The sequence below is a fragment of the Amblyraja radiata genome, chromosome 23, assembly GCF_010909765.2.
Source record: "Amblyraja radiata isolate CabotCenter1 chromosome 23, sAmbRad1.1.pri, whole genome shotgun sequence".
Classification (NCBI taxonomy): Eukaryota; Metazoa; Chordata; class Chondrichthyes; order Rajiformes; family Rajidae; genus Amblyraja; species Amblyraja radiata.
In genome coordinates, this window is record NC_045978.1 from 20,600,059 (window position 1) to 20,625,055 (window position 24,997).

At 40.2% G+C, this 24,997-nt stretch overlaps 1 protein-coding gene across 8 annotated transcripts in view; it reads left to right on the forward strand.

Moving 5' to 3' along the window:
• The window catches only part of dido1 (death inducer-obliterator 1), a 112,178-nt gene that overhangs the window by 40,820 nt on the left and 46,361 nt on the right, over positions 1-24,997 (forward strand). For 7 of the 8 annotated variants that reach the window (XM_033041695.1, XM_033041696.1, XM_033041702.1 and 4 more), the window contains 5 exons: positions 21-167; positions 1,424-2,201; positions 5,703-6,021; positions 8,908-9,120; positions 13,205-13,427. In XM_033041695.1, coding sequence (XP_032897586.1) covers positions 21-167; positions 1,424-2,201; positions 5,703-6,021; positions 8,908-9,120; positions 13,205-13,427 — 1,680 coding nt within the window. The remainder of the gene's footprint in view (positions 1-20; positions 168-1,423; positions 2,202-5,702; positions 6,022-8,907; positions 9,121-13,204; positions 13,428-24,997) is intronic. The other variant, XM_033041698.1, reaches the window with a different exon arrangement.

Consider the following 24,997-nt stretch of genomic DNA (forward strand, 5'->3'; position numbering starts at 1 on the left):
TTACGCATTATAAATTGCAGTCTTGAATTTGGATGCTGTGGGAGATGTCATCACCTCAGTTGATGAACACAGAGTGTCTGATCTTCAAGAGTCTTCACAGAACAGCAGCAACTCTGAGCCCCTTCCAACTCAAACAAACAGGAAATCCCCCCGTCTCCACACACCAGGTTCGTGATTGCAGAAAGATTGTAAGGATTGAATGAAAGACTACTTCTGGGTTTGAATTTTGTTGGAAATATATTTTGAAAGTGTGGATCTAAAAACCTGTTCCTCTGACAGTTTAGATTAGCTTTAATATTGTCACTGTTCTGATATCAGACGGATTTAGACAATGTAAGAAATAACAAGAAGCCGTTTATTGGATCAATTTAAGCTTGCTCTACCTTTCGATAAATAATTGATCTCAACTTTATCCAATGGCAGATCCTTCTTCCTTGATTCCCTTTGCTTTTGCTAATCCAATTATCTTGAATATACGTGAATGTTAGATTGTGAAGAATCAGTTTCAATGAAAACATTTCTCATGATGTCTGACTTTTTCTGAAATTGACGCACCATCACAATCCAAGTGAAAGCATCCAGTTTGTCAAGTCTCCTAATGATTTTCTTCCTATGAGATCACATCACCTTTCCCAAATTCTTGAGGGTAAAGGTCTCACCTACTCTGTTTCCCCTTTCACTGCGATCCTCTCTGAGAAGTTTTCCAATGAAAATGTAGCTGCTGTTTAGAGCATCTGTTTAAAAATGTGAAAACTAGATATAATACACCAACTTCAGTTTCATCGAGCCACCATATAATTGGAGTAAGACTTGTTTTATTCCATTCACCAAAAGGGCTACCTTCCCATTTGTTTTCCTAATTGCTTGTTGTGTCTGAATGTTAGCTTTCAGTGATTTTTTTTCCTCCTCCTGTGCAGTAACATCTGAGTCCCTCCAAATAGCAATATCTTCATGTCTCTTGAGAAATTAGGCGATTCTGGTAGTCAGATTTTCTTTGCAAGTTGCACATTTTTTAATGCCCCCATAATATATGTATGGTATGATATAGGTATGTGAGAGGTTTGAGTAATATCTTCCTTGCCATTTAATCTTAGAGTCCAAGTATTATCCTGTCATACCTTTGCTGAACTATTCAAGGCAATGTATATACTTTCCAAGCTGTGATATCCAGAAGACATCATAAGACCAAGGAAATTAATTTATTGAGACAACATTCTGCTAAGCACTTACTCATTCTCAAGGGCAGTTGATCATAAATTCTCATGTATGCATTTTCAATGCCTGGGCTTCTGCATTCTTGAATGCCATATAACCTGCCCTAGTTGAAGCACTAGATCTATTTTCATTTTGATTTTTGCATGCAACTTTGGATAGCAAAGCCGATGTTCTATGATTTTCCCTACATTTTGTGTATTTTTTACAGTAGCCATAGAGGAGACAAAAGAGGATGAAAACAAAGATCAGTCTCCAAAAATTATCCACCCAACCAGTAAAGAATTTAAAAAGACATGGGGATTCCGACAAACAACTATTGCAAAGCGTGACAACGCTGTAGATGCGGAGAACTCTGACACTGCTCTAAGTGAGAGTTCAGACCAATTATCTTCACTTAGAAGGAGTAGACGACAGACTCAGCGATCTGCACGGGTTCAAGAATTTATTTCGGCAGCTCAAAAACGTTATCGCCGAATGACGGACTTTGAAGGCGGTGAATTTGGCTCCATTGCAGCTTGTGAGGCAGGAACAGGTTCTGATGGTAGCGCAGAAATTGACGAAAAGCCTATTGGATTGCTGAACCTGGGTTCTGGTAATACTGAAGCAATGAATGAAGTGGCCAACTCTGATGAGGACAACAGCACCAATAGTGACAGTGATGAACTTACTTTAAAGGAGCTCCAGAATCAGTTGAGAAAGCGACGTGATCAGGAACAGTCTGGTTCACCACAGAGTAAACAGAAAGTACAGGAAAAGAGTACAGAAGAAAATAAAGTCAAAAATGAATCAAAGTCACTTGGCACTACCAAAACTAAAAAGCAAATAATTATCCCTACAAAAAAAGGTGCTAAAAGTGAAAAAGAATCCACATCACAATCTGGGGCTCCTTCAGAGAGTGAAGATGAAGGCTCAGTTGCCCAATCAGATAATGGCTACAATGACCCTGATAAACTGTATTGTATATGTCGACAACCACACAGCAACAGGTATGTGGACTGGGAAGTCCCATTTATGTATTTGCGCAAAACAGCCAGGTTTATTATTAATTAATGCTTGCATTCATGACAGGATGACAGATAATGCTTCCAGTAGTTATTAATAATTTCAAAATTGAAACCTTGCTATGATTCCAAATATTTGAAGCTGTCAAAATGCACAATTATATTGCAATTTATAAACTAATCGAAAGCTTTTTTAGTATTACTTTGAAAATACTCTGAAGTACTTTCAGTATTCTGAAGTATTGTCTTCTCAAAGCCTACAATATCCAAGGTAATCAGGTAGATCCTAATTGCAGACGGGAAAGGCAGGCAGTAATGGGGTAAAGGGGCTGCATAGTCGACACGAGGTCCTAGGAGGTTGTTGTAACTCTCCTTCATGTTTGAGATTAGTCCCCGCATACTCGAGGCCTCAGCTAGGTCGCGGCGTATTTTTCAACATACTGAAAAATGCCCGGCACCACCCTTGTCGGCGGGTTTGATAACCCAGTCTGGGTTGTTGCTGAGTGAGTGGATGGCTGTATGTTCAAGGTGGGACAGGGGAGTGGAGAAGTTGAGGCGGTTGATGTCCCGCTGGCAGTTTAAAATAAAATGGTCTAAGGCCGGAAGATGGCCATGAGGGGGGGGTCCATTGGAGACGGGAAAAGGGATCAACAATGGGGGGCAAGGACTCCTTCCCATGGAAAGACGCTGTGAGGCGGAGGCGACGGAAGAAGAGCTCGGCGGGCGCGGAACTCATTGAGGTGGGGGCGGAGGGGGACAAAGGTGAGGCCTCTGCTGAGGACAGACCGTTAATTATCTGAGAGGGGGAGGTCAGGGGTGATGGTGAACACACGGCAAGGATGGGGGTTGGGGCCGGAGGAAGGCAGGTGAGTGGACTGAGGCCGAGGCGATGTCTGGTGGTGGGGGGTGGTGGGTGGTCAGGGAGGAGGGGGGTATGAGGACTGTAGTTGGGTGGGGAAGAGCTGGGGTCACATGGTTTGAGGGGGATGGGGAAGACCCAGTGGAACAGCCACTGATCTTACCAGGGTTGGGGGGGGGGGGGACTAGCACTAGGACCCTGCGCAGTCAACCCCAGGGGAGTGGGAGTCTGCAGCGTGGAAGCTTCAGGCCAGGTGCTTGAGTCCAGGCTGCAGGTAAGGCGACGGCTGCTGACTGCTGGGAGGGCGGTGGAGTGGCGAGGGTCGATGGAATCGATGGTGGAAGTCCGCAGGTAGCGGAGTCCGTGTCAGCGGGCGAAACGTGGGAGGTCCCGGTGTGCGGATGGTCAGTGTGGCGGCGAGGTTCGGCGGACCCGGTGATGCGGCGAGGTTCGGTGGGTCCGGTGCAGCGGCGATGTACAATCTTATTTTTATTGTCTGGTTTCTTAAAAGTGTCTACCCCCCCCCCCCTCCTTCTCCTCCCCTTCTCTCTCCCCTCTCCCCTCCGCGCTCTCTAAAGGACTTACCGTACTGTGCCAGTCGTCTTTTACCTTCCTGTTCATCGCGAGTGAATTTCAGACAGCGCTCCCCCCGCTTTCCCTGGCCCTCGCCTTTGCAGTGGGTGTGTGTGTGTGTGTGTGTGTGTGTGTAGGTGCAGACGGTCGATCCAGCTCGCGGTTTCATCGCTGACGGACGATCCAGCTCGAGGTTTTTCAGGCGAGTGCCCTCGAGCTTGAAGGTTGAAGACAGTCGCTGAAAGGTCGCATCAGTGGGACAGGCCTTTTAGTGGTGGTCGTGCAGCTACATTGTAACAGTGATGGTGGCGTACAAAATTGTGGAGTGCTCCTCAGATTGGGGAACATTTTGTAAGAAACCCTTGGATCAAGGCACAGAGGTGCCTACTTAAAGCTTAAATATTTATATAGCGACTTGCCCATCCTCTGGAATGCCTCACAGGAAGGTACATGGCATATGCGATTGTTGTTATGTAGGTAAACTAAATATATCAGCACAGGCCATTTGTACTGTGCAGTATTTTGGAAAGAGCAAATTGTTCAATGTATATTTGCTGACAGTTTGAAAATAACCTGAGTAGCAGGATACAAAGTGTATGGGTAATGTTTCCTGATTACCATAATGTGATGTGGAAGAACATGTCAAATATGAATAGGCCACCTGGCCCTTGAAGCCTGCTGTGCCATTTTCTTTAATTGATTTTTACTATGAGTGAGCTTTATTACTGAGTGCTCTGGGGCAATTACTTGGGTTTACTGCCCTCTTTGCAGTACTAAATAGCTTGCCTTTTTTCTGACTGGTTCTAGATTCTTTAGCAAGGGGATACATCAACCCTGTCAAGCTTCTTGAGATAACCACTCATTCTTCTAAGATCTGAAGAATACAAACCTAATCTATTCAATCTCTCCTCATAAAATAATCAATTGGCAAATATGTACACTTTTAAGAAAGTATCTTTTGTTGAATCCGTAACTACATTTTTCACTGTTGACTTAGATGATAGAAATGCTGACATGTTTGCTGTTACACAATGCAATATTGTAAGCAGTGGAAAAATAAAATTGGAGAACTTAAAATTGAAATAGGCCAAAGTTGTACCAGATAGTTTTCAGTGTAGGCAAATGTGATTTTTATGTGATTCGCTTTTGATGAATTCCGTCAAAGGATGATAGGAAGTAATGTGTGCACAGTGATGAAGAGTGCTATTTAATGTGTGTAGTTCAGGTTGCCTAGCTGTTAGAAAATATGTTATGAAACTGGAAAGCTTGCACAAAAGATTCACAATTCTGTTACAGGAGTGGACTGTTTGAGTTAAAAGGAGACGCTTGATAGGGCTGGACATTCCCTGAGGGTAGGAAGCTGATGGATGACTTTATAGAGGTATACAGGGTATCAAAGAAGCCAGGGTGTTAACTGTGTACTGAAAAAATAGGACATATCCGATGACCTAGAGTGGAAAGCTTCCTCTTGGGAACAGATGCAGTTGAGGCGGAGAAATTGAGAGTAGGGGATGGCATCCTTGCGCGATACAGGGTTCGAGCAAATGTAGTCAAGGTAATCGTGGGAGTCGGTGTGTTTGCAGTAGATGTCTGTCAATAATTTGTCCTCTGTGATGGACCTTTAAACAGTAATTATTTCCACTGCCAGTGAACTGCAACCACAGTTTACAAAACTGCTTTGCAATTACTTGTCTCGGATGCTCCCAACAGAACCTCCCAAATTCATGACCTCTGCTGCCACGGGTAGCATGCCCATAGGAAGCTACCATCCCCTCTAAACCCACTTCATCATGGCTTGGAAATATCAATGTTCCTTCATGTTCCTTCATGGTCAGTGGGTCCAAATTGTTGAAATCCATATTTGCACACAGTGATCAAAAATGTAGTTTTAGCACCACTTCGAGAGCATTTATGGATGGGAAGCATTTACTGGCTTTGCTATGATGGTCATATTGCAAAAAAAAAAAGAATAAAACAAATGATCGTGATTAGGTGTTTTCTAAACTTTAAAATATTGTGCATGCTTAGTGTGCTAATTCAGGTATTTTTGGCAGGTTTATGATTTGCTGTGATCGTTGTGAAGAATGGTTCCATGGTGACTGCGTGGGAATTACAATGGCCAGAGGACGCTTATTGGAACGCAACGGAGAGGACTATATCTGTCCTGATTGTAGTCCTTCTCCAAAAGATTCAGATACCACAGAAATGAAGCCTGGCCAACAGGAAAGTAAACCAGTCCGTGTAGGCACTGATGAGCAAAACGCTGCAGCTGGAAAACGAGATGGAAGCACCACCGCTGACCAGGGAATAAAGGGCAGGATTGAGAAAGCAGCTAATCCAAGTGGCAAGAAGAAAATCAAAATATTTAAACTGGTACGCTGTTTAGATGCATTTACACATATTTAGATATACTACAAATAACTTGGGCATTTTCTTTTAGTTTTTTCCCCAGTGTTTCTTCTTCAATGAGCACTATTAAGGGAAGTATTTTCAGTAAAGTATGAAAGCCTTTGGCGATTGAGAATTATGTTAACCGAAAGAGACTCAAAGTAACCTCCACAGATATGCAATGTGAATCTTTACAGTAAATTAATCTATTCCTGCATTTAATATTTAATGTAGATTAATAAATTATGTCAAACCAATTTGTTCCCATCTGCACTTATCCTTGCACTCTAGCATTTTCAGGTTTTGAAATCAACAGATTATTCTTACTATTACATTTTTGTTCCTTGTTTGCACTTGTGCTCATTGATTTGATTGAAACTGGTGTGCAATTTCAGGGAAGCTCATTACACATCACAACTGTTACAAATATTTTATTTTCTTCCAATTTAGTTACTTTCTACAAACACATTCTTTATAATTTCCCTCCCCTTGTTGTTTCCCTATTGTAATAAACCAATCGTTGTCCATAGATTTTTTTCCATTTTTGTGATCAAATTAATGGGTGATAATAATATTGTCCAGATTTGCAATCATTTGAATGTTAATTATCCTTGGCGTCTTCACTTCTCTATTTCTTGTGTCTTGGTTAGATAATTGGAATTATTGAATATCCTAATGCCAATTAAGGATATCAAGAGAGTTTCATAAATATAGTTAGGAAAGATATTGTCAAGCTTGAAAGAGTTCAGAGAACATTTACGAGGATGTTGTCAGGACTAGAGGGTCTGAGCGAGGGTTGAGTCGGCTGGGTCTCTATTCCTAGGAGGATGAGGGGTGATCTTATAGAGCTGTATAAAATCATGAGAGGAAGATGCACAGAATCTCTTGCCCAGAGTAGGGGAATCGAGGACCAGAGGACATAGGTTCAAGGTGAAGGGGAAAAGATTTAATAGGAATCTGAGGGTTAACTTTTTCACACAAAGGGTGGCGGGTGTATGGAACAAGCTACCAGAAGAGATAGTTGAGGCTGGGATTGTCCCAACATTTAAGAAACAGTTAGACAGGTACATGGATAGGACAAGTTTGGAGGGATATGGACTAAGCTCAGGCAGGTGGAACTAGTGTAGCTGGGACATGTTGGCTGTTGTGGGCAAGTTGGGCCGAAGGGCCTGTTTCCACACTATATTACTCTATGACTCTATATTCCGTCATTGTGAGGTTTGGTATACAGTGCCCTCCATAATGTTTGGGACAAAGCCCATCATTTATTTATTTGCCTTTGCACTCCACAATTGGAGGTTTGTAATAGAAAAAATCACATGTGGTTAAAGTGCACATTGTCAGATTTTAATAAAGGCCATTTTTATACATTTTGGTTTCACCATGTAGAAATTAAAGCAGTGTTTATACATAGCCCCCCCATTTCATGGCACCATAATGTTTGGGACACAACAACGTCATGTAAATGAAAGTAGTCATGTGTAGTATTTTGTTGTATATCCTTTGCATGCAATGACTGCTTGCATTCTGCGATTCATGGACATCACCAGTTGCTGGGTGTCTTCTCTGTTGATGCTCTGCCAGGCCGGTATTGCAGCCATCTTTAGCTTATGCTTGTTTTGGGGGCTAGCCCCCTTCAGTTTTCTCTTCAGCATATAAAAGGCATAGTCAATTGGGTTCAGATCGGGTGATTGACTTGGCCACTCAAGAATTGGCCATTTTTTAAGCTTTGGAAAAACTCCTTTGTTGCTTTAGCAGTATGTTTGGGATCATTGTCTTGCTGTAGATTGTAGAATGAACTACCGGCCTGATGAGTTTTGAGGCATTTGTTTAAACTTGAGCAGATAGGATATGTCCCTACACTTCAGAATTCATTATGCTACTACCATCAGCAGTTGTATCATCAAGGAAGATAAGTGAGCCAGTATCTTCAGCAGCCATACATGCCTAGGCCATAACACCCCACCACTATGTTTCACAGATGAGGTGGTATGCTTTGGATCTTGGGCAGTTCCTTCTCTCTTTCATACTTTGATCTTGCCATCACTCTGATATAAGTTAATATTTGTCTCATCTGTCTACAAGACCTTTTTTCCAGAACTGTGGTTGCTCTTTTAAGTACTTCTTGGCAAACTGTAACCTGGCCATACTATTTTTGCGGCTAACCAGTGGGTTTGCATCTTGCAGTGTAGTCTCTGTATTTCTGGTCATGAAGTCTTCTGCAGACAGTGGTCATTGACAAATCCACACCCGACTCCTGAAGAGTGTTTCTGATATGTCGGACAGGTGTTTGGGGATTTTTCTTTATTATAGAGAGAATCCTTCTGTCGTCAGCTGTGGCGGTCTTCGTTGGCTTGCCAGTCCCTTTCCGATTAGTAAGCTGACCAATGCTCTCTTTCTTCTTAATGATATTCCAAACAGTTGATTTTGGTAAGCCTAAGGTTTGGCTAATGTCTCTTAACAGTTTTATTCTTGTTTCTCGGTCTCACAATGGCTTCTTTGACTTTCATTGGCACACTTTGGTCCTCATGTTGATAAACAGCAATAAAAGTTTCCAAAGGTGATGGAAAGACTGGAGGACAGACTGGTGCTGAGAGCTCTCTTATACCTGCATTAAGGAGGCATTTGAACACACCTGAACAATTACAAACACCTATGAAGCCATGTGTCCCAAACAGGTGCCCTGAAATGGGGAGGGGGACTATGTATAAACACTGCTGTAATTTCTACATGGTGAAACCAAAATGTATCTATCTGATCAGTTTGGATAACATGCAAAACAAAGGTTTTCATTATACTTTGGTGAACGTAACAAAAATAAACCCAAACTTAAAATACAACTCGTAACTATTGTTTGCTTGTTTTTATTAGGCAGTTAATGTTGCAGCAGTACCAAAATGTATTGGGCCGGGGTGTGGCAACCTCGCCTCTACTGACTCAGTGTACTGTAGCAATAATTGTATCCTCAAACATGCCGCAGCCACTATGAAATCACTCAGCCAAGCCAAGGACCAGAAACAAAAACCAAAAGAGAAAGGAAAATCAAAGCCTGAAAAGCTGACTTCATCCAAGTCCTCGGCAGAGGTAAAGAGAAATAAATCAATTTAATGTCCAACTTAGAATATAAAGCACAGAATGAAAGCTCTATTGGACTTTTGATGAAATTGTGTAAATTGTGATAAAATACAATGCAGTGTATTCTTTGAGACACTGAGTGCAGTGGGGTTGACTCTCACTTGGGTGCAAGTGGATTTTGCAGATACATGCTAACTAATTGTTTCCTCCTTTGTGTCTCTTGCAATTTTCTGCACTTCACCTCCCTTTTTGGTCAAGGTGATCAACCCTAATGCAGCAGCCACTTCCTAATAGATGCACTACATTATTACTACCAAAATTGGGTTGCCAATGGCAGTACATTTAAATTAAATGCTTCTGCATGCCTCTTGAATGTCCATTTATTGAGACTATTGTGTTGTCTAAATTGCTATTTTTCCTTCTTCTGTGGTTTTGATTACATGCCATTAAACACAGGTTTTCATTTGTAAAGCAGGTAACAGGTGGTGTAATTTTTAATCCTGGGAGTGATAGCTTGCTCCAGTAATGTCGATACATGTACATTTCGGAGAACCACCTCTTAATTGGAACGTTATGATGATCCCCCATACTCTAATTTGGTATTCAGAGGACTAAAGCGTTACTACCCTGGTTGAGGAATTGCAGTATGAGCACAGTTTTAAAAGCTATAAAATAGTAGCGTTACAGTGTCGACATGTTAATTTTATGTGACCTGTCTAATTTTTCTTTCCAGGCATTTTGAACAATGTGCAAAAATACTTACGGCTTGGGCATTACAGATTATAACCATATGCGTGAATTCACAATTACGTTTATGGGATTTTGCTAATATAGGTTTCTCTCTGCCCATGAGCATCTAAGTTGAAAGCAATTTCAGTCTGAAGAGCATTTGCATATGAACGTAAAATACTACAGCATGACCAATCTATTCAGCCTAATAAATCTGCATGCACTCCTCCGTGAAATAATCCGGGTCATCCCACTCCCTCTTCTCACCGTGTGTCTTTTCATTTCTTCCCATTTTAGTTTTTTTCACATTCACTTTTTAAATACCATTGAATTAGTCCTCACCACTACATTAGGAAACAAAATCTTAGCTATTTTTTGCTAAATACTTTGAATCAGTGCCTTCTGAAACTCCTGCATTTGCAGCTCACTATGGCCTGAATATTAATGGTCAGTCTCAGTCATTCATCTTTGTACCATGATGCATTTAGAAATAAAACCTGTTTTGAAAAGTTTTTGTAATTAGCTAATTGTCAAAGGTGACATTTTCTGCTATTCCTATTTCTATCAGAGCCGTTCGTAAAGCTGCATTCTTTAATAGCTATATATGCACAAATTAAAGAGCACCGTCTGTATGTTCATCTTCCATTTACCCTCTTATATGGTAAAAACCCAAGCCCAACACTCCTGCCACTTAAAAGGACAAAAATTGCACTTGAAATGTAGTTTACGCACCATCACTCCTAGAATTCCTTACATCGCCATTGTTATACATTGATTCCAAAGATTGTGGCCATTCAAGAAGGTGATTCGTCACCAATTTCTCACGGGCATGCAGAGATGCTGGTTTGTCTGATATGCAGGGATGCTTGTCTTACCTGTTAGATCCATGTCCTCTTTTTTTAAAAAGGGCTTCTGTAATAAAACAAAAAGGAACTGCAGATGCTGGTTTATACCAAAAATGTAGTCTGAAGATAATAATAATAATAAATACTTTATTGATGCCCTCAGGGAAATTCAGATGTCCAGAAGCCCCCAACCAACAAACCCACAGATTCAAAACGAACGCAGACAGAAAATACATAGAATACAATGTGGACACTACCTGAGAGCAATAAATACTTAAAAAGACCAATAATTAACAATTAAAAATTAAAAATTGCAAAATGCATCCCCCTACAGCCTAGCGGTCCGAATTATAAAATCTAATGGCTGCAGGGGTGAAGGATCTCCTGAACCGCTCCGTTCTACAGGGCAGGGAGAGGAGCCGGTTGTTGTTCCGAGTGCTCTTTTGACTCTCCAGAATTACATGGAGGGGATGCCCGGGGTTTTTCAGGATGACCTGCACCTTGTGCCTCATACGCCTCTCAAGCACATCCATCCCAGAGTCTACTCTCCCCTCCAGCACTGAGCTAGCTCGTTTAACCAGTTTGACCAGCTTCTTGTTGTTTTTTGCACTAATGCTGTTGCCCCAGCAGACAACAGCGTAGAAAATAACACTTGCAACCACAGTGTTGTAAAACATGTGCAGCATATCATTACACACATTGAAGGATTTGAGCCTTCTGAGGAAAAAGAGTCTGCTCTGGCCTTTTTTGTAGAGGAAGATGATGATGATGATACTTTATTGTCACTTGTACCGATCAAGGTGCAGTGAAATACAGAGTACACAAATGAGTCGCCACAAAGGTACCGACAAAGTTACAAAAAGTACTCATTCCCTTCTTCGTCCCCCACGGCATTTCAAACTAATGTCTAGTGGCCGACTGTAAACTAGAAGCTGTAATGTTACTGTGTAAAATTGGGGTTAGGGGTTAATAGTAATGAAATTGTACCTGTTTAGGATAACGGGAAATGTGTTCAATATCTTCAATTTCCCTGGCTTGTTTATCTAATAAAGTAGGTGATATTGTAGACTGTGAAGAAGGTTAACAAAAATTACAGTAGGATCTTAATCAGCAGTAGGGGGCTGTAGAATGGCTAAGGAGTTCAATGCAGATAAGTGTGAGGTGTTGCATTTTTGGAAATCAAATTAGGGCAGGACCATCACAGTGAATGGTAGGGCATCGGGTAGTGTAGAGCAGTGGGATCTAGGAGTACAGTTACATAGTTCCCTGAAAATGGCATCAGATGTAGATATACGGTGGTGCAGAGTGCTTTGGTACACTATCCTTCATTGACAGGATATTTAAAATAGAAGTTGGGTTATTATGTTAAGAGTTGTACAACACGTTGATGAGACCACACCTGGAGTACTGTGTTTAGTTTTGGTCACGCTACTATCGAAAGGATGTCATTAAATTGGAAAGCGTGCAGAGAAGATTTCCAAGTCGTGTCCATAAGTCATAGGAGTGGAATTAAGCAGTTCAGCCCATCGAGTTTATTCTACCATTCAATTATGGCTGATCTATCTTTCCCTCTCAACCCCATTCTACCGTCTTCTGCCCACAACCGTTGACTCCCGTACTAATCAAAAACATACCAATCTCCACTTTAAAAATACCCAGACTTATTCTCCGCAGCCATCTGTGGCAATGAGTTCCACAGATTCACCACACTCCGACTAAAGAAATTGCTCTATCTCCTTTCCAAAGGTAAGTCCTTTTTTTCTGAGGTTGTGCACTCTGGTCCTAGATTCTCCCACTAGTGGGAACATCCTCTCCACATCCACCCTATCCAGGCGTTTTATTATTCGGTAAGTTTCAATGGGATTCCCCCTTCATTCTTAAATTCCAGTGAGTACAGACCCAGAACCATCAAATGCTCATACAATAACCTAACCATTCCCGGGATCATTCTCATGAACCTCTTCTGGACTGTCTCCAACACCAGCACATCCCTAGTCAGATATGGTGCTCACAGTCTGGCCAGAGCCCTTTAAAGCCTTCACATTACATCCCTGCTTTTATATTCTATTTCTCAGGAAATGAATGCTAGCATTGCATTTGCCTTCCTTAATACTGATTCAACCTGCACATAACCTGCATCAGCACACCTATGTCCATTTGTACCTTTGATTTCTGAGGGGGTGATCTTTTCGAGGTGTATATGGAATGAGCTGCCAGAGAAGTTAGTCGAGGTAGGTACAATAAAAAACATTTAGAAGACACCTGAGTATGTATATTGATAGGAAAGGTTTAGAGGTATACAGACCAAGTGTAGTCAAAGAGCTTAGATGGGGCATCTTGGTTGCCTTGGACAAGTTGGGCCAAAGAGCCTGTTTCCATGCTGTATAACTCAACTTTTTGCAAAATGAAAAATGTTTACTTTAAATTAACATTTAGAAGCCAGTTTAAATGAATAACTGATTTGAAGAAGGTATGCAGGAAGGTTATTACATTGTAACGTTAAACTATTGTTGTTGCAGGCGAGTTTGAAACCACTTACAGCTGGTCCACACAAATCCGAAGAACTAAATACAATGGAAATGCCGACCAAGAAATCGGTAGTATTAGTCCATAAGAACCCCATGCCATCACTAAAGGAAACTGTATCGAGCACTGGTGCAGGGACATGGACGATTGATCATAATTACAACGCTGCTAAACCAGAAAAGAATGTGATATCAACTTCCGTTTTTTACGAATCGTGTATGTATCATACCGTAATTTTCAACATTTATTTACTTTATTTCCCCCCCCCCTTGCAAAAAGAAAATTCCTTCTAGCCAGTAATTGAAACCTGCATTAGTGAAAGGCTAAACATTTTTGAATGTCTCATATGAACTCAGTCTTTGAGTTCATCTTTTCATTTTATATTAAATTGCCCCATTTCTACAATACAATACAATACAATTTATTGTCATTTGAGCCCCAGTGAGACTCAAACGAAATTTTGTTTCCACAGCCATACAAACAAAGACAATGTCCTACAGACATACACACAATTAAGTTCACACAAACATCCATCACAGTGAACCCACTGTGATGGAGGCAAAGTCTTTTCTCTCCCCTGCTCTCCATGTCTCTCCCGATGTCCAAGCCCCAGGCGGGTGATGATAAGTCCCACGGCCATTTTAGGCCGCGCGGGGCGATTTACGGCCCCGCTCCCGGTCTGAAAGTACAAGGTCGGAGCCCCAGCGTGCGATGGTGAGTCCCACGGCCATGAAGCCGTGCCGGGTGATGTATGACCCCGCTCCAGGTCGTTCCAACCCCGCGACACGGGCTGGAGAAGTCGCGTTAATTTCTACTCCCTGACCAAATATTTTTCTTCCAAGAATATCTGTGCTATATCATTTTCTTGTTCTTGCAGACCCAGCACAGAACCTACTTAAAGATCTTTGTCATGTCCCTATCCATTAGCATACGGCAGGAGTTGTATGAAAATGTGGTATTTAAATTATACTTTAATTTACTCTTCTGTGAGGAAACAACACACCTATGATTAGTTTTCACTAAATTTTGTCCCAGTGTGTGCTGTTTCGTGGTATTTAGTGCAGTAGCACATTGAAGCATTTTGTGTTTATCCACTGAAGTTTCAGCACATTAACTAAGAGCCTTTGAGGGTGGACCTGCCAGATTTTTAATGAGATTAAAAATATACCAAGTCACTTGCTCAGTTAATATCTTGAATCTTTCGTTAACCTTTCATAGTAATTGAATTTAATTGCACTAGTAATTGCTGAATACCGTGAACTTCTCATGACCACAGCATGTATACGTATTTCTACGGAATACCTGGTGGAAACAATTAGTGACATAGCAAGATAATTGCTGATCAACAGGTTGGTATGAAACAACTCTTATACATTGGGGACAATTGTATCTGTCTGCTGTGGAGCATCCCAGATGACCAAGACCGATTCTTCATGAGCCTTTGATATGGAATGACCTGGCCTTTGCAGCACAGGTGGAAAATTGCGATGTTGTGTCATTACATAGCACCATGACAAAGGTGCAAGGGGTCTTCCTCTGCCCCTCATTTGGTAGTTGAAGCAATATTATATTCTGTTTCAAATTCCCATTTCAAAGGTCATATTCATCAGTACTTCTATTTAGTATGTCCAATTAAATTCATTTTTGAGAAGCCAGGTCACACAAGTAATTAAAAAAAAAAAAAGATTGCTTTCATGGAGTAGGGGTGACTGTATTGCATTATGTGGGCAAGAACAAGTTAGATTATGCAGGACGAAGTCAGAATATATTTGCTCCAAAATATGAACAGGTGCTCTTCATTCGCAGAGATGGGCAGCATTTCATCAGAGGTAATGTAGTTCCAAGTTTAAATTGTAAGTGTTGTCGTCTTGAATTTTGCTTTATGTTACCTGACTTGCCAGTGGTGCTGATACAAAGTAGCTAAAGGGCTTGTGGGGGGGGAAATCGGTATAATGAGATTAGAATGACAGTTCCAATTATAAGTGAACATAAATCTTCACAAACCTGCTGGAGATTTGGCAAGTATTATTCAGAGTTTAATTGGGAACAATGGGTCGATGTACATTATAACTTTTATTTCTGTACTTCAACTGTCAGCTGCAGGTGAGGTGGTGGTGGTTCAGTTAGACTGGTTAAGAGGATTCATAATAGTTAAAAATATTGTGTTTCACATCTAATGTCTTAAATTTTAGATTTTAAATGAATCAAGCAAATATCGGTCACGATGGTCATTAGGTGCACAAATAGCTCCTAAGTGCCATTTATCATCTCATTCATTACTTGCACACTCTAAATACTTAGAAGCAGTTCTCATAAGTAACGTACAATTGGATGTTATTTTACATCTTCCTTAAACTCACCTGATGAAGCAAAAACATTGGAATTTCAAGGCCTATTATTTCACTACTTGACACGCAATGTTATTACTGTGCTATAATTTGCCTGACCCATGTCAATATATTGAAGACTAGACCAAGTGCAGACCCGTTGGGTCTGCTCCCCCACCGCAGCCGTCCCCTACCTGTAGCCCCCTCGGGAGACGTGGTCCTCCAACTGAAGATTCGAGCACTCAGCAGTGCGGCTGTTTTTAAATGGCGTCTTTGAGGAGAGAGGCGGGCGCCAGCAGCCGTTATGGTCGCTGGCCAGCAGGAGGCGACAAAATGAGTGAGTGGTGGGGGGGAGAAGGATTTTATTAAAAATGTGTACATAAACACGACAAAATTTAATGAGGAGTGGATACTTGGAATGAAAAGTGAAATCTACCGAAATGGAAAAAATCTGGGCGTTTGTGGGTCTGGTGTTGGCGTAGCAACGAATCAAAGGCTGGCACCCACAAGTCAGGCAGAAACACAGCCAGCCAGCAGCCACAGAGTTTTAATATTATATAGATGTCTTCATGTACCACATAGGCAGTTCTTCTCGTCTCAGGTGTATTTCCAACTCTGATCTGTCTGATTGGTCCATACTTCCCAAATATATTTCTTCAGCTGTTATTTTGTATGGCAAATTTCTTATGTATTTCTTTAATAACAAGCAATGTGAAGTCACATCCATGTTAAGGACCATACCTTATCTGTCACTAAGAGGAAACTAACATGAGAATTTTGTCCAAACACTTGATTTCTGACAAAAAGTTTAAAACAAGTTTGCTTTTCACTTATGTATCACACCATGCAGTAGAAAAAGGTTCAGTCTTTGGGAGGCTGGCATTAACGTGGAAGTATCCAGTGAAATCTTCACTTTTTAGTCAGTTGGAAATCAACATTCGTATCTTTAAATGCTGGATGGTGTGGTCCTTTGAGATGACAACAGGAACATGCTTTAAACAGTGCTTAAAAAATAAGGATGGAACTGAAATATTTTCATGTTTTTAATTCTGCTCAGTAAAATTTAATAGTGTCATAGTCATAGAGCGATACAGTGTGGAAACAGGCCCTTTGGTCCAACTCGCCCACACAGCCAACAATGTCCCAGCTACACTAGTCCCTGAGCTTGGTCTATTATCCCTACAAACCTGTCTTATCCATGTACCTGTCTAGCTGTTTCTTAAACGATGGGATAGCCCCAGCCTCAACTACCTCCTCTGGCAGCTTTTTCCATACACCCACCACCCTTTGTGTGAAAAAGTTACTCCTTGAATTCCTATTAGAGTGGGGTCGCACATTTACTTTAAATACGGTAATGGAATGGTTAACTTTCGGATATTGGGATATAATAGTCCAAGTCCCAACGCGGTGAGAGGGGGGGTGAGGGGGTGCGGTGTCAGCGCTCACCCGTGAGACAGGCGCCCCCGCCAATCACCCCCCACAAGGAAAATTATGGAATTTATGGAGGCAATCAATCGCCCCCACGTTCGGTGAGGCGGGGAAGGGGTGAGGGGATGGGGGCAGCGTGGACTCGACGTGTGGAGCGGGCGGGGGGGGGGGGGGGGGGTGGGTTGCAGGCAGCGTCGGAGGAAAGTTCTAGAGTTTTTTTGTAAAAACGCCAATCAATCTATGAGTCAATAAATAGACTTGACTTTTGACTCGAGCCCCCCCCTTTCAAACTGCCGCTGCCATTAACCGTTGGCAACCCCCAACGCAATATTCCATCACTCACCAATTCCCTGCAACGTAACCCGTTTCCACCAACCACCAGTTCCCCCAAAGCCTCTTTCCCCTCCCTCTCTCCCTGTTGCTGCCGCTACCGTTGGCAAAGTCCCAATGTGATGTCATTGTCGCACTCGGCAGCTTGTGTAAATGAGAGCCCATTGTTATTAGTGGACTTTGAGATGGCATTGTGACATCACTGGAAGCTGCTGGAAGACTCTCAGAAGCTGTTTTTGGCTTTAAAAAAAAAAACTTTAATCATCAATAATTTGCGAAACATAGCATGAAATCTGAAGGAGCCTGATTTTCGAGACGACCGGAAAAATGTAAGATTCGGTAAAAATTTCAGCGATTTTGCTAAAAAGGCACACACGCGCGCACACACACACACACACTTTTATAAGTATATAGATTCAGAAAAGTCACCTTTGTGGAGACTTTTTTTGTAGGGAAGTGAGGAGAATTTGCTACATTTCTACAGCAACCTGTCCTAACAGTACTGTATAATATACAGTATAAGAACTACAGTAGAATCTGTTGTGTCTCAAGAATAACTGAATAATGTTTTGCTTTTGAGAGTATCTGTAAGCTTGTGAGAACAAACTGGGCAAAGTTCTGTTATTTTACAAATGTACAGCTGGAAGACGACATAGTTGCACTCCAAGAAGAAGAAGAAAAAGGATTTCTCAACTCTTGCTTCTTACTCCAGATATGTGACTAATACGTGCTTCAAATGATGGTGATTTTTTTTCCATTCATGCAGTCAGTAAGATCATTGACAATTTTAAATATGCTTATGCTAGAGTAGACAGAACGATTAATTATATAAATTGCAATTACTCTCTTTTCGTTACTTTTGAAACCTTTTTTCTACCTAATATGGAATTGAATAGCATTTTATGGACCAAGATATCCAAAATATTGTAGGCTTTTTATGTCTGAAGGTTGATACAGTGACGCAGCAGTACTGCTGCTGTTTCTCAGTTCCAGGCACCTGGTGCAATCCTGCTCATGCGCTGTCTCTGTTTAGTTTGCACATTTTCCCTGTGGCGCCGTGTGGGTTAACTTCCACATTCCAAAGATGTGTGGGAAGGTTAATCAATTCCAATAAATCATCCTGTGATATAGGTAAATGTAAAATAAATCAAAAGTAGGACTGATATTTGTGTGACAGAATAGTTAGAGGAGAGCCTGGAAATAAGGAGAGGTGAATTGACGAGATTGCTGGGAGTTAGCATGACCAATTGGACCACATGGCCATCTCCTCTGTCATAACAAGTAAGTGCGCTTATTCTAAGAACTTGGTTCACATAAATTGGAATAGTTGCATTTTAAATGCTGTTTTTATAAAGTTAAACATGTAAAAGTTTTTGTCTTAAGCTTTTTCTACTCTTAACTTTACTCATTGTGGTCACACTCTACTGTGGTCAACAACTGCGGATGATGCTGAATGGAGGATGCTTTCTCACGCCTTAGCTAGACTGCCTGTAGCATCGGTGATATGTCTATTGCTCACAAGGTCAATTCCCTTACCATGCTTTAGAAAAATCATGCTAAGTTTAATCACTGTTCGACTAGGTTCTTAATCCTCATTTTAATTATTACACCACTTTTGAAAATGCAACAGTACTTGCTACCTTCGGCAATTACACCTTGTTGCAGTATTTCTTGACTCTTGATGACCTCCGAACTTCTAATCAGAATTAAATTAAAATCTACCCATTAAGAAAACTAGGTGAAGCCTTGCTTCTAGCCATAATTGTTAGGGTGGGCATAATTCCTAAAAATTGATCAATGTAGAAAATGTCCAATTCCTTTAAGATCCATAGCAGAATAGCAATAAATAAAGTGAGTTCAATAAAAGTTACTTGGGTTATTGGATTGCCATAATATCACATAACCTGTGTTAAACCTGTGGACTTTACTTTGCCTTGCACATTTGCTTTTAACTGCTCTTTAAAGTGGGAAGATTAACCTGTGAGTGCAAATGCTTTCCTGGCAACCAGACGCCACTTCCTCACCATGATTTTAAAAACGCTGTTCTACAGATGGTATGGAACAATACTTTATTTCTGCCCATTCTCCCAGATTCTTTGTCGTCTTGAAGTATTGTAGTGTTTTCCATTTGCAAACCCTCTTGCTTGTTTACAAACAGTTATGAATAAATTTGGAATAATTGTGGTAGAAATCAAAATTTAAATATTTGGAGAACTTGTTTGTGGCAAATACACAAGCTGCCAGAGGAGGTTGTTGAGGCATATGGTTCGAGCTGCCAGAGGAGGTTGTTGAGGCAGGTACAATAACGATATTTAAGACATTTGGTTATGTTGATCGGAAAGGTTTAGAGGGATTTGGGCTACCCTGGGGCAGGTGAAACTGGTGTAGATGTGGCATCTTGGTCAGCATGAGCAAGTTGGACTGAAGGACTATTTTCAGGTGGTATGGCTCTGTCTAAGTAGTTTGCACCTGACCCTAATTTACATTCATATTTAGAGGAACAATTATCTGTGAAATCTATACCATTTCAGAAGTGCCGTAACTGAACAGTCAAGTGCTTAACCCATTCCTTCCTACCATTTTGAGTTACAAAACACAAAAAAAAGGACTAGGAGTTCATGAAAGGAATTAAAAAGACCATAAATATTAATTCAAAGCATAATAGAAACATGCCACGCTTGTTCAAGTGTGAGCAAGTCAGTTGTTCCCATTGTTACAAAGAATGTTCTTCATACATGCACCTTGGACAACCCAAATGACACTGCAATTCAATCGTTCTGGGACTGTGGCATCAAAACACAGCCCGTAACTCCCGACAAGCATGCTTGATGCTAACATGTTGTACAGTTAGGCAATGTAAAACTGAATTAGTAATTCTTTACAGAACATTACCTCATCTTTAGAACAAGTCTTGCAGCATCCATCTGTGTGTTTTTATAGGGAACATCCTTGGGTGTGAGAAATGTGAAATGAATTGCATTCAAATTTTTGGAATTGATTTCATTCCTGCTTATATTGTTAAATAATAAGTGTTTTCATCAATAGAAGGATTTCATCTTTTTTCGCTCTAAAACATTCCCCTGCATCTACATAAAGCTTAAATCAACATATTTTGACTGAACAACACTGCAGTTGGTGGAGTTCAGAAATAAAAGCAGAAAGTATTGAAAGCGCTCAGGAGGTGTCAGGCAGCATCTGTGAAAAGAAACAATTAATGTTTCTGGCCAGAGACCTGGTAAATTTCAGATTAAGGATCCTGGACATGAAATGTTATATTTTTCTCTTCATATGTTGCTTGACTCACTTGCCCTTCCTGCATTTTATGTTTTTATTTCACCTTGTGCAATAGCCTGTTTTGAATTGCAATTAAATCTGGTTTAATGAATTACTTCTTAAGGTTAGGATTATCTTTTTGGAGTTGACTGCTCTGTAATGTTGGATGTATTTACTATTTTAATAACTCCAATAGCTTCAAAATCACTAGGTTGGGACAACATCAGTTTCACGTTGAGTAGCATTTTAGAAAGAAAAACAGAATTTTTCAGAATTATGACCTTCCATCAGAATTAACAGGACCTCTAGCTCTTCATAGCTACATTGGAAGTACTTCAGATTTCATAAGCAACTTCCTTGCAATGTTCTGTGGCATCCCTGAAGAAATGAGCAGGTGAGAAGGATCTTCTCTGGATATGTGCTTCACCAAGTCAGCTGGAGGGTCTTTGTTGAGAAGGAAGTACAGTGTCTTAAATATATAGAATATTCTTCAATAAGAGAGGCAAAGGTTCTGTTTTTAATGTGGTGCTATCTGTGACCATTGTATGGAAATGGGCATAACCTGCTCTCTGAATGGGGTACCACTACTGGACATTATTTTTATATCTGCCTAAAGTTAATGATTATGATAATAATCAGTTTGAGTCAAATTCAGCACTTAAAGGAGTTGATGAAATTGGCCATTTTAACTTCTATAAATATGTATTGTTGGTCAGTGGTTTAAAAAAAACTATATTCATTATCGATAAGGTTCTTGAAAGGCTCTTGCTAAAATAGATTGAGATTTCCATTTTAGATTTTAATTTGGACAGTAAAAGTCACCCTAACATATTTTAGTTTCATCAATCATTCAATCAATTAGACCTGAATTCAAACCCATGTCCTAGAATGGAATGGTAGACACAATGTCCATGAATGGAATACTCTACCAACTCTTAGAATACCATGTCCTAGAATGGAATAGTCTACCAACTCTGCTCTGTGACAGAACTTAAGCAATATTACTGCGGTATGTGCAATGGCTCCCTATTATTGAGAAATTCTGAGTGAATGCAAATTGTCTAATAAATTATATTCTGCCCAGGGCTTGCTGAGTGATTGTAAAACTGTGATACTTCTCTACTTAGCAAAAAGTTAAAATATCAGATAAATTAAATGATAATTGAGACTGATTCAGTCTTGTTTAGTAATTAATGAAGATTCAGATTAACCACTCCATTGATGTAAATTTGCTTTGCAGCTGGTATCTTCTGTATTGTACTTTTGTTCTTGAGTTCAAATCTGAGGTGTGCATGTATTCCAGAGGTGCCTTCTTCCAAATCGGTTGTTAAATTGAGCTAATTTGTCCATAATGTGGATTGGCTCAGAGGAAAAAAAGGAATGCATCCAAATTGCTGGGCAATGTTTATCCTTCAATATCCTGAAATTTAAAAAAAAATTATTTTACCTTTATTGGACTGCAAATTGTTGCTGTTTTTTGCTGTACAGCAGTGATCGTATTTAAATCAACAAATGCAAAATTCAAGGAAACAGGAGTAGGTCACCAGCTCCCTAAACCTACATCGCCATTCAATAAAATCATGGGTCATTTGCCCCAGGTCTCAACTTCTCCACTGCGCCTGTTCCTCACAGCCCTTCACCAGTCTTTCAAAAATGTATCCACCTACCTTTTAAATATGGTATGGTATGGCACTTTATTTGTCACATATACTGAGGTACAGTGAGATTCATTTTTGTATACAGATCAGTACGTATCATAATACATAGGCACTTAAATACATATTAGATAAGCATATCGGATACTGTTCAAATGTTTAGCAGTAGTACACTAATACAGTATACAATGTCACGAGTTTGGCACCATTTTCAAGTCCCAGTTGTAATACGTCCAGTGTTCTCGCCTCTCAACCCTCCAGGAGGCAAAATTCACCACCCTCTGCAAGAAGAAATATCTACACGCTTCAGATTTAAATGGCCACCCTTGTATCTATATCCTTGGTCAAGATTACCCCATTTATGGAAACTTCTCTACCATGTAATGTCACTTTAGGCTCCAGTCCGTTTTAATAAGGTCATTAATTCTTTCAAACTTGAAAGAATTTAGATTCAACTTTTAGCCATTAGTGAAAGCATGCCCAGTCCTCTCATCCCAAGAATTAGCCTAGTCAATTTTTCTGGACTGTCTCCAATACTCATATTCTTTTCAGGATCCAGAACTGTGCACAGTCTTGTACTGTACACACAAGTACTTTGTTGACTGAAATACTTTGAGACATCCAGTAATGATAAATGGCAGATGATGAAATTTTCGACCAATTCCCTTCCATGCCATTGGAAAATACATTTCTAAACAGCTGTATAAAATATATTAAAGATCTTGGCAATTGATAATCTGAAGAAGGGTCTCGACCCGAAACGTCACCCATTCCTTCCCTCCAGAGATGCTGCCTGTCCCGCTGAGTTACTCCAGCATTTTGTGTCTGGACCTTGGCAATTGATAAATTGTGTTGAAATTCAGACAATGTTATGATTAGTTGCTACACAACTAGCAGCTGTTTTGTCATGATAATGAAAGGTTTATTACCTCTGGCATTTTGAAAACAAGTTACATTAAATATCTATTGACATTTAAATGTAGTATTAGTCTCAGTCTTACACATCCAGTAACTAACCTTTGCTACAATTAGATAGATATTCTGCGACAACAATATCCAGAGATAGGAATAGGTTCAATCATTAGCAAAATCTGATTTTGTTTTATTTATAATGGGTGAAGAGTGAATGTCGGCCAAATCACTGAGAGCTCTGCACTGCCTGAAATCTGAAAGGTTTGTTGTGCATAACTACTGTACACAAGATTTTTCCCCTCCATTCTAGCTGGAACTTGCCACATACTGCCGGAGTTTTAGTGCAATGCTTTGATTTAAAATATTAGCACAAAGCAGTTCTTCCCAGATGGTCGTCATCGACAAAAATCTGGACATTTTACAATGATTAAATATTTCTGACTGATAATGTGACTCTTGAGTCTGATGCTCAATTATTAGGGGCAAGAATTTTATATATTTTAAACTTTTTAATCAAAAATTAGTGATCCTACTGGATAATCTTGCTGTTGCCCATCGATTAAATAATTCTGAAAGACACTTCTGTGCATTTATCGACAACTGTAGGTGGTCAGCTTGAACTCTTTATAATGAATAGATGGGAAAGGAGCTGAAGAACCCATGGTTATACCACACAAAGTCATTAAAACTGAGGATGTGTGTGTTTGGTTTGTCAATAAATAGTGCAGAGTAAATTGGTGAATTATTATTATTTTTTTTTAAAGGTCGGTTGACTGAAGTAGAAATTAGACTACAAAACTTTATTACAATTTGGTAACAACACAATTATATGTTTTATTTGAATTGGAAATAAAGCTAAATTCCCATAATATGAATTATTGTTCCCACTATCTGAAAGCATCTGATTAATTCCTAAAAGTATCATGCTTGTTTGATCATAATTCAGTACTTGTGTATTTTTTTTAATTTAAATGTGTTGGTGTAACTCAGTGGGTCAGGCAGCATCTCTGGAGAATATGGATAGGTGGCGTTTTGGGTCAGGGCCCTTCTTTGGATGGATCAGATTTGTTTTGCCAATCTCTTGTCTGGAAGGTGCTCCCTTCCACAAAATAGTATTTATGTAATTAGAATATGTGATTCTCTTACAATTGATATCATAATCCATATTCTGGAAGTTTTTATAATGTTCCCGATTAACCAGACAAATCTCCATACATAGTGCATTCAGAAAGTATTCAAACCCCTTCACTTTTTCCACATTTTGTTGTGTTACAGCCTTATTTTAAACGGATTATTATTATTTTTTTATCATCAATCTACACACAATACCCCAGAATGAAGAAGCAAAAACAGGTGTTTTGGAATTTTTTGCAAAGTAATTAAAAATAAATAACTGAAATATATTTACATAAGTATTCAGACCCTTTACTCAGAACTTTGTTGAGGCACCTTTGGCAGCGATTACAGCCTCAAGTTTTCTTGGGTATGATGCTACAAGCTTGGCACACCTGTATTTGGGTAATTTCTCCCATTCTTCTCTACAGATCCTCTCAAGCTCTGTAGGTTGGATGGGGAGCATCGATACATAGCTATTTTCAGGTCCCTCCAGAGATGTTCGATCGGGTTCAAGTCCGGGTTCTGGCTGGGCCACTCAAGGACATTCACAGACTTGTCACAAAACCACTCCAACGTTGTCTTGGCTGTGTGCTTGGGGTTGTTGTCCTGTTGGGAAGTGGACCTATGGCGCACTCAGGTCCAGAATGTTCTGGATGAGGTTTTCATCAAGGATCTCTGTACTTCGATCCGTTCATCTTTCCCTTCGATCTTGACTAGTCTCCCAGTTCCTACCGCTGAAAAACAT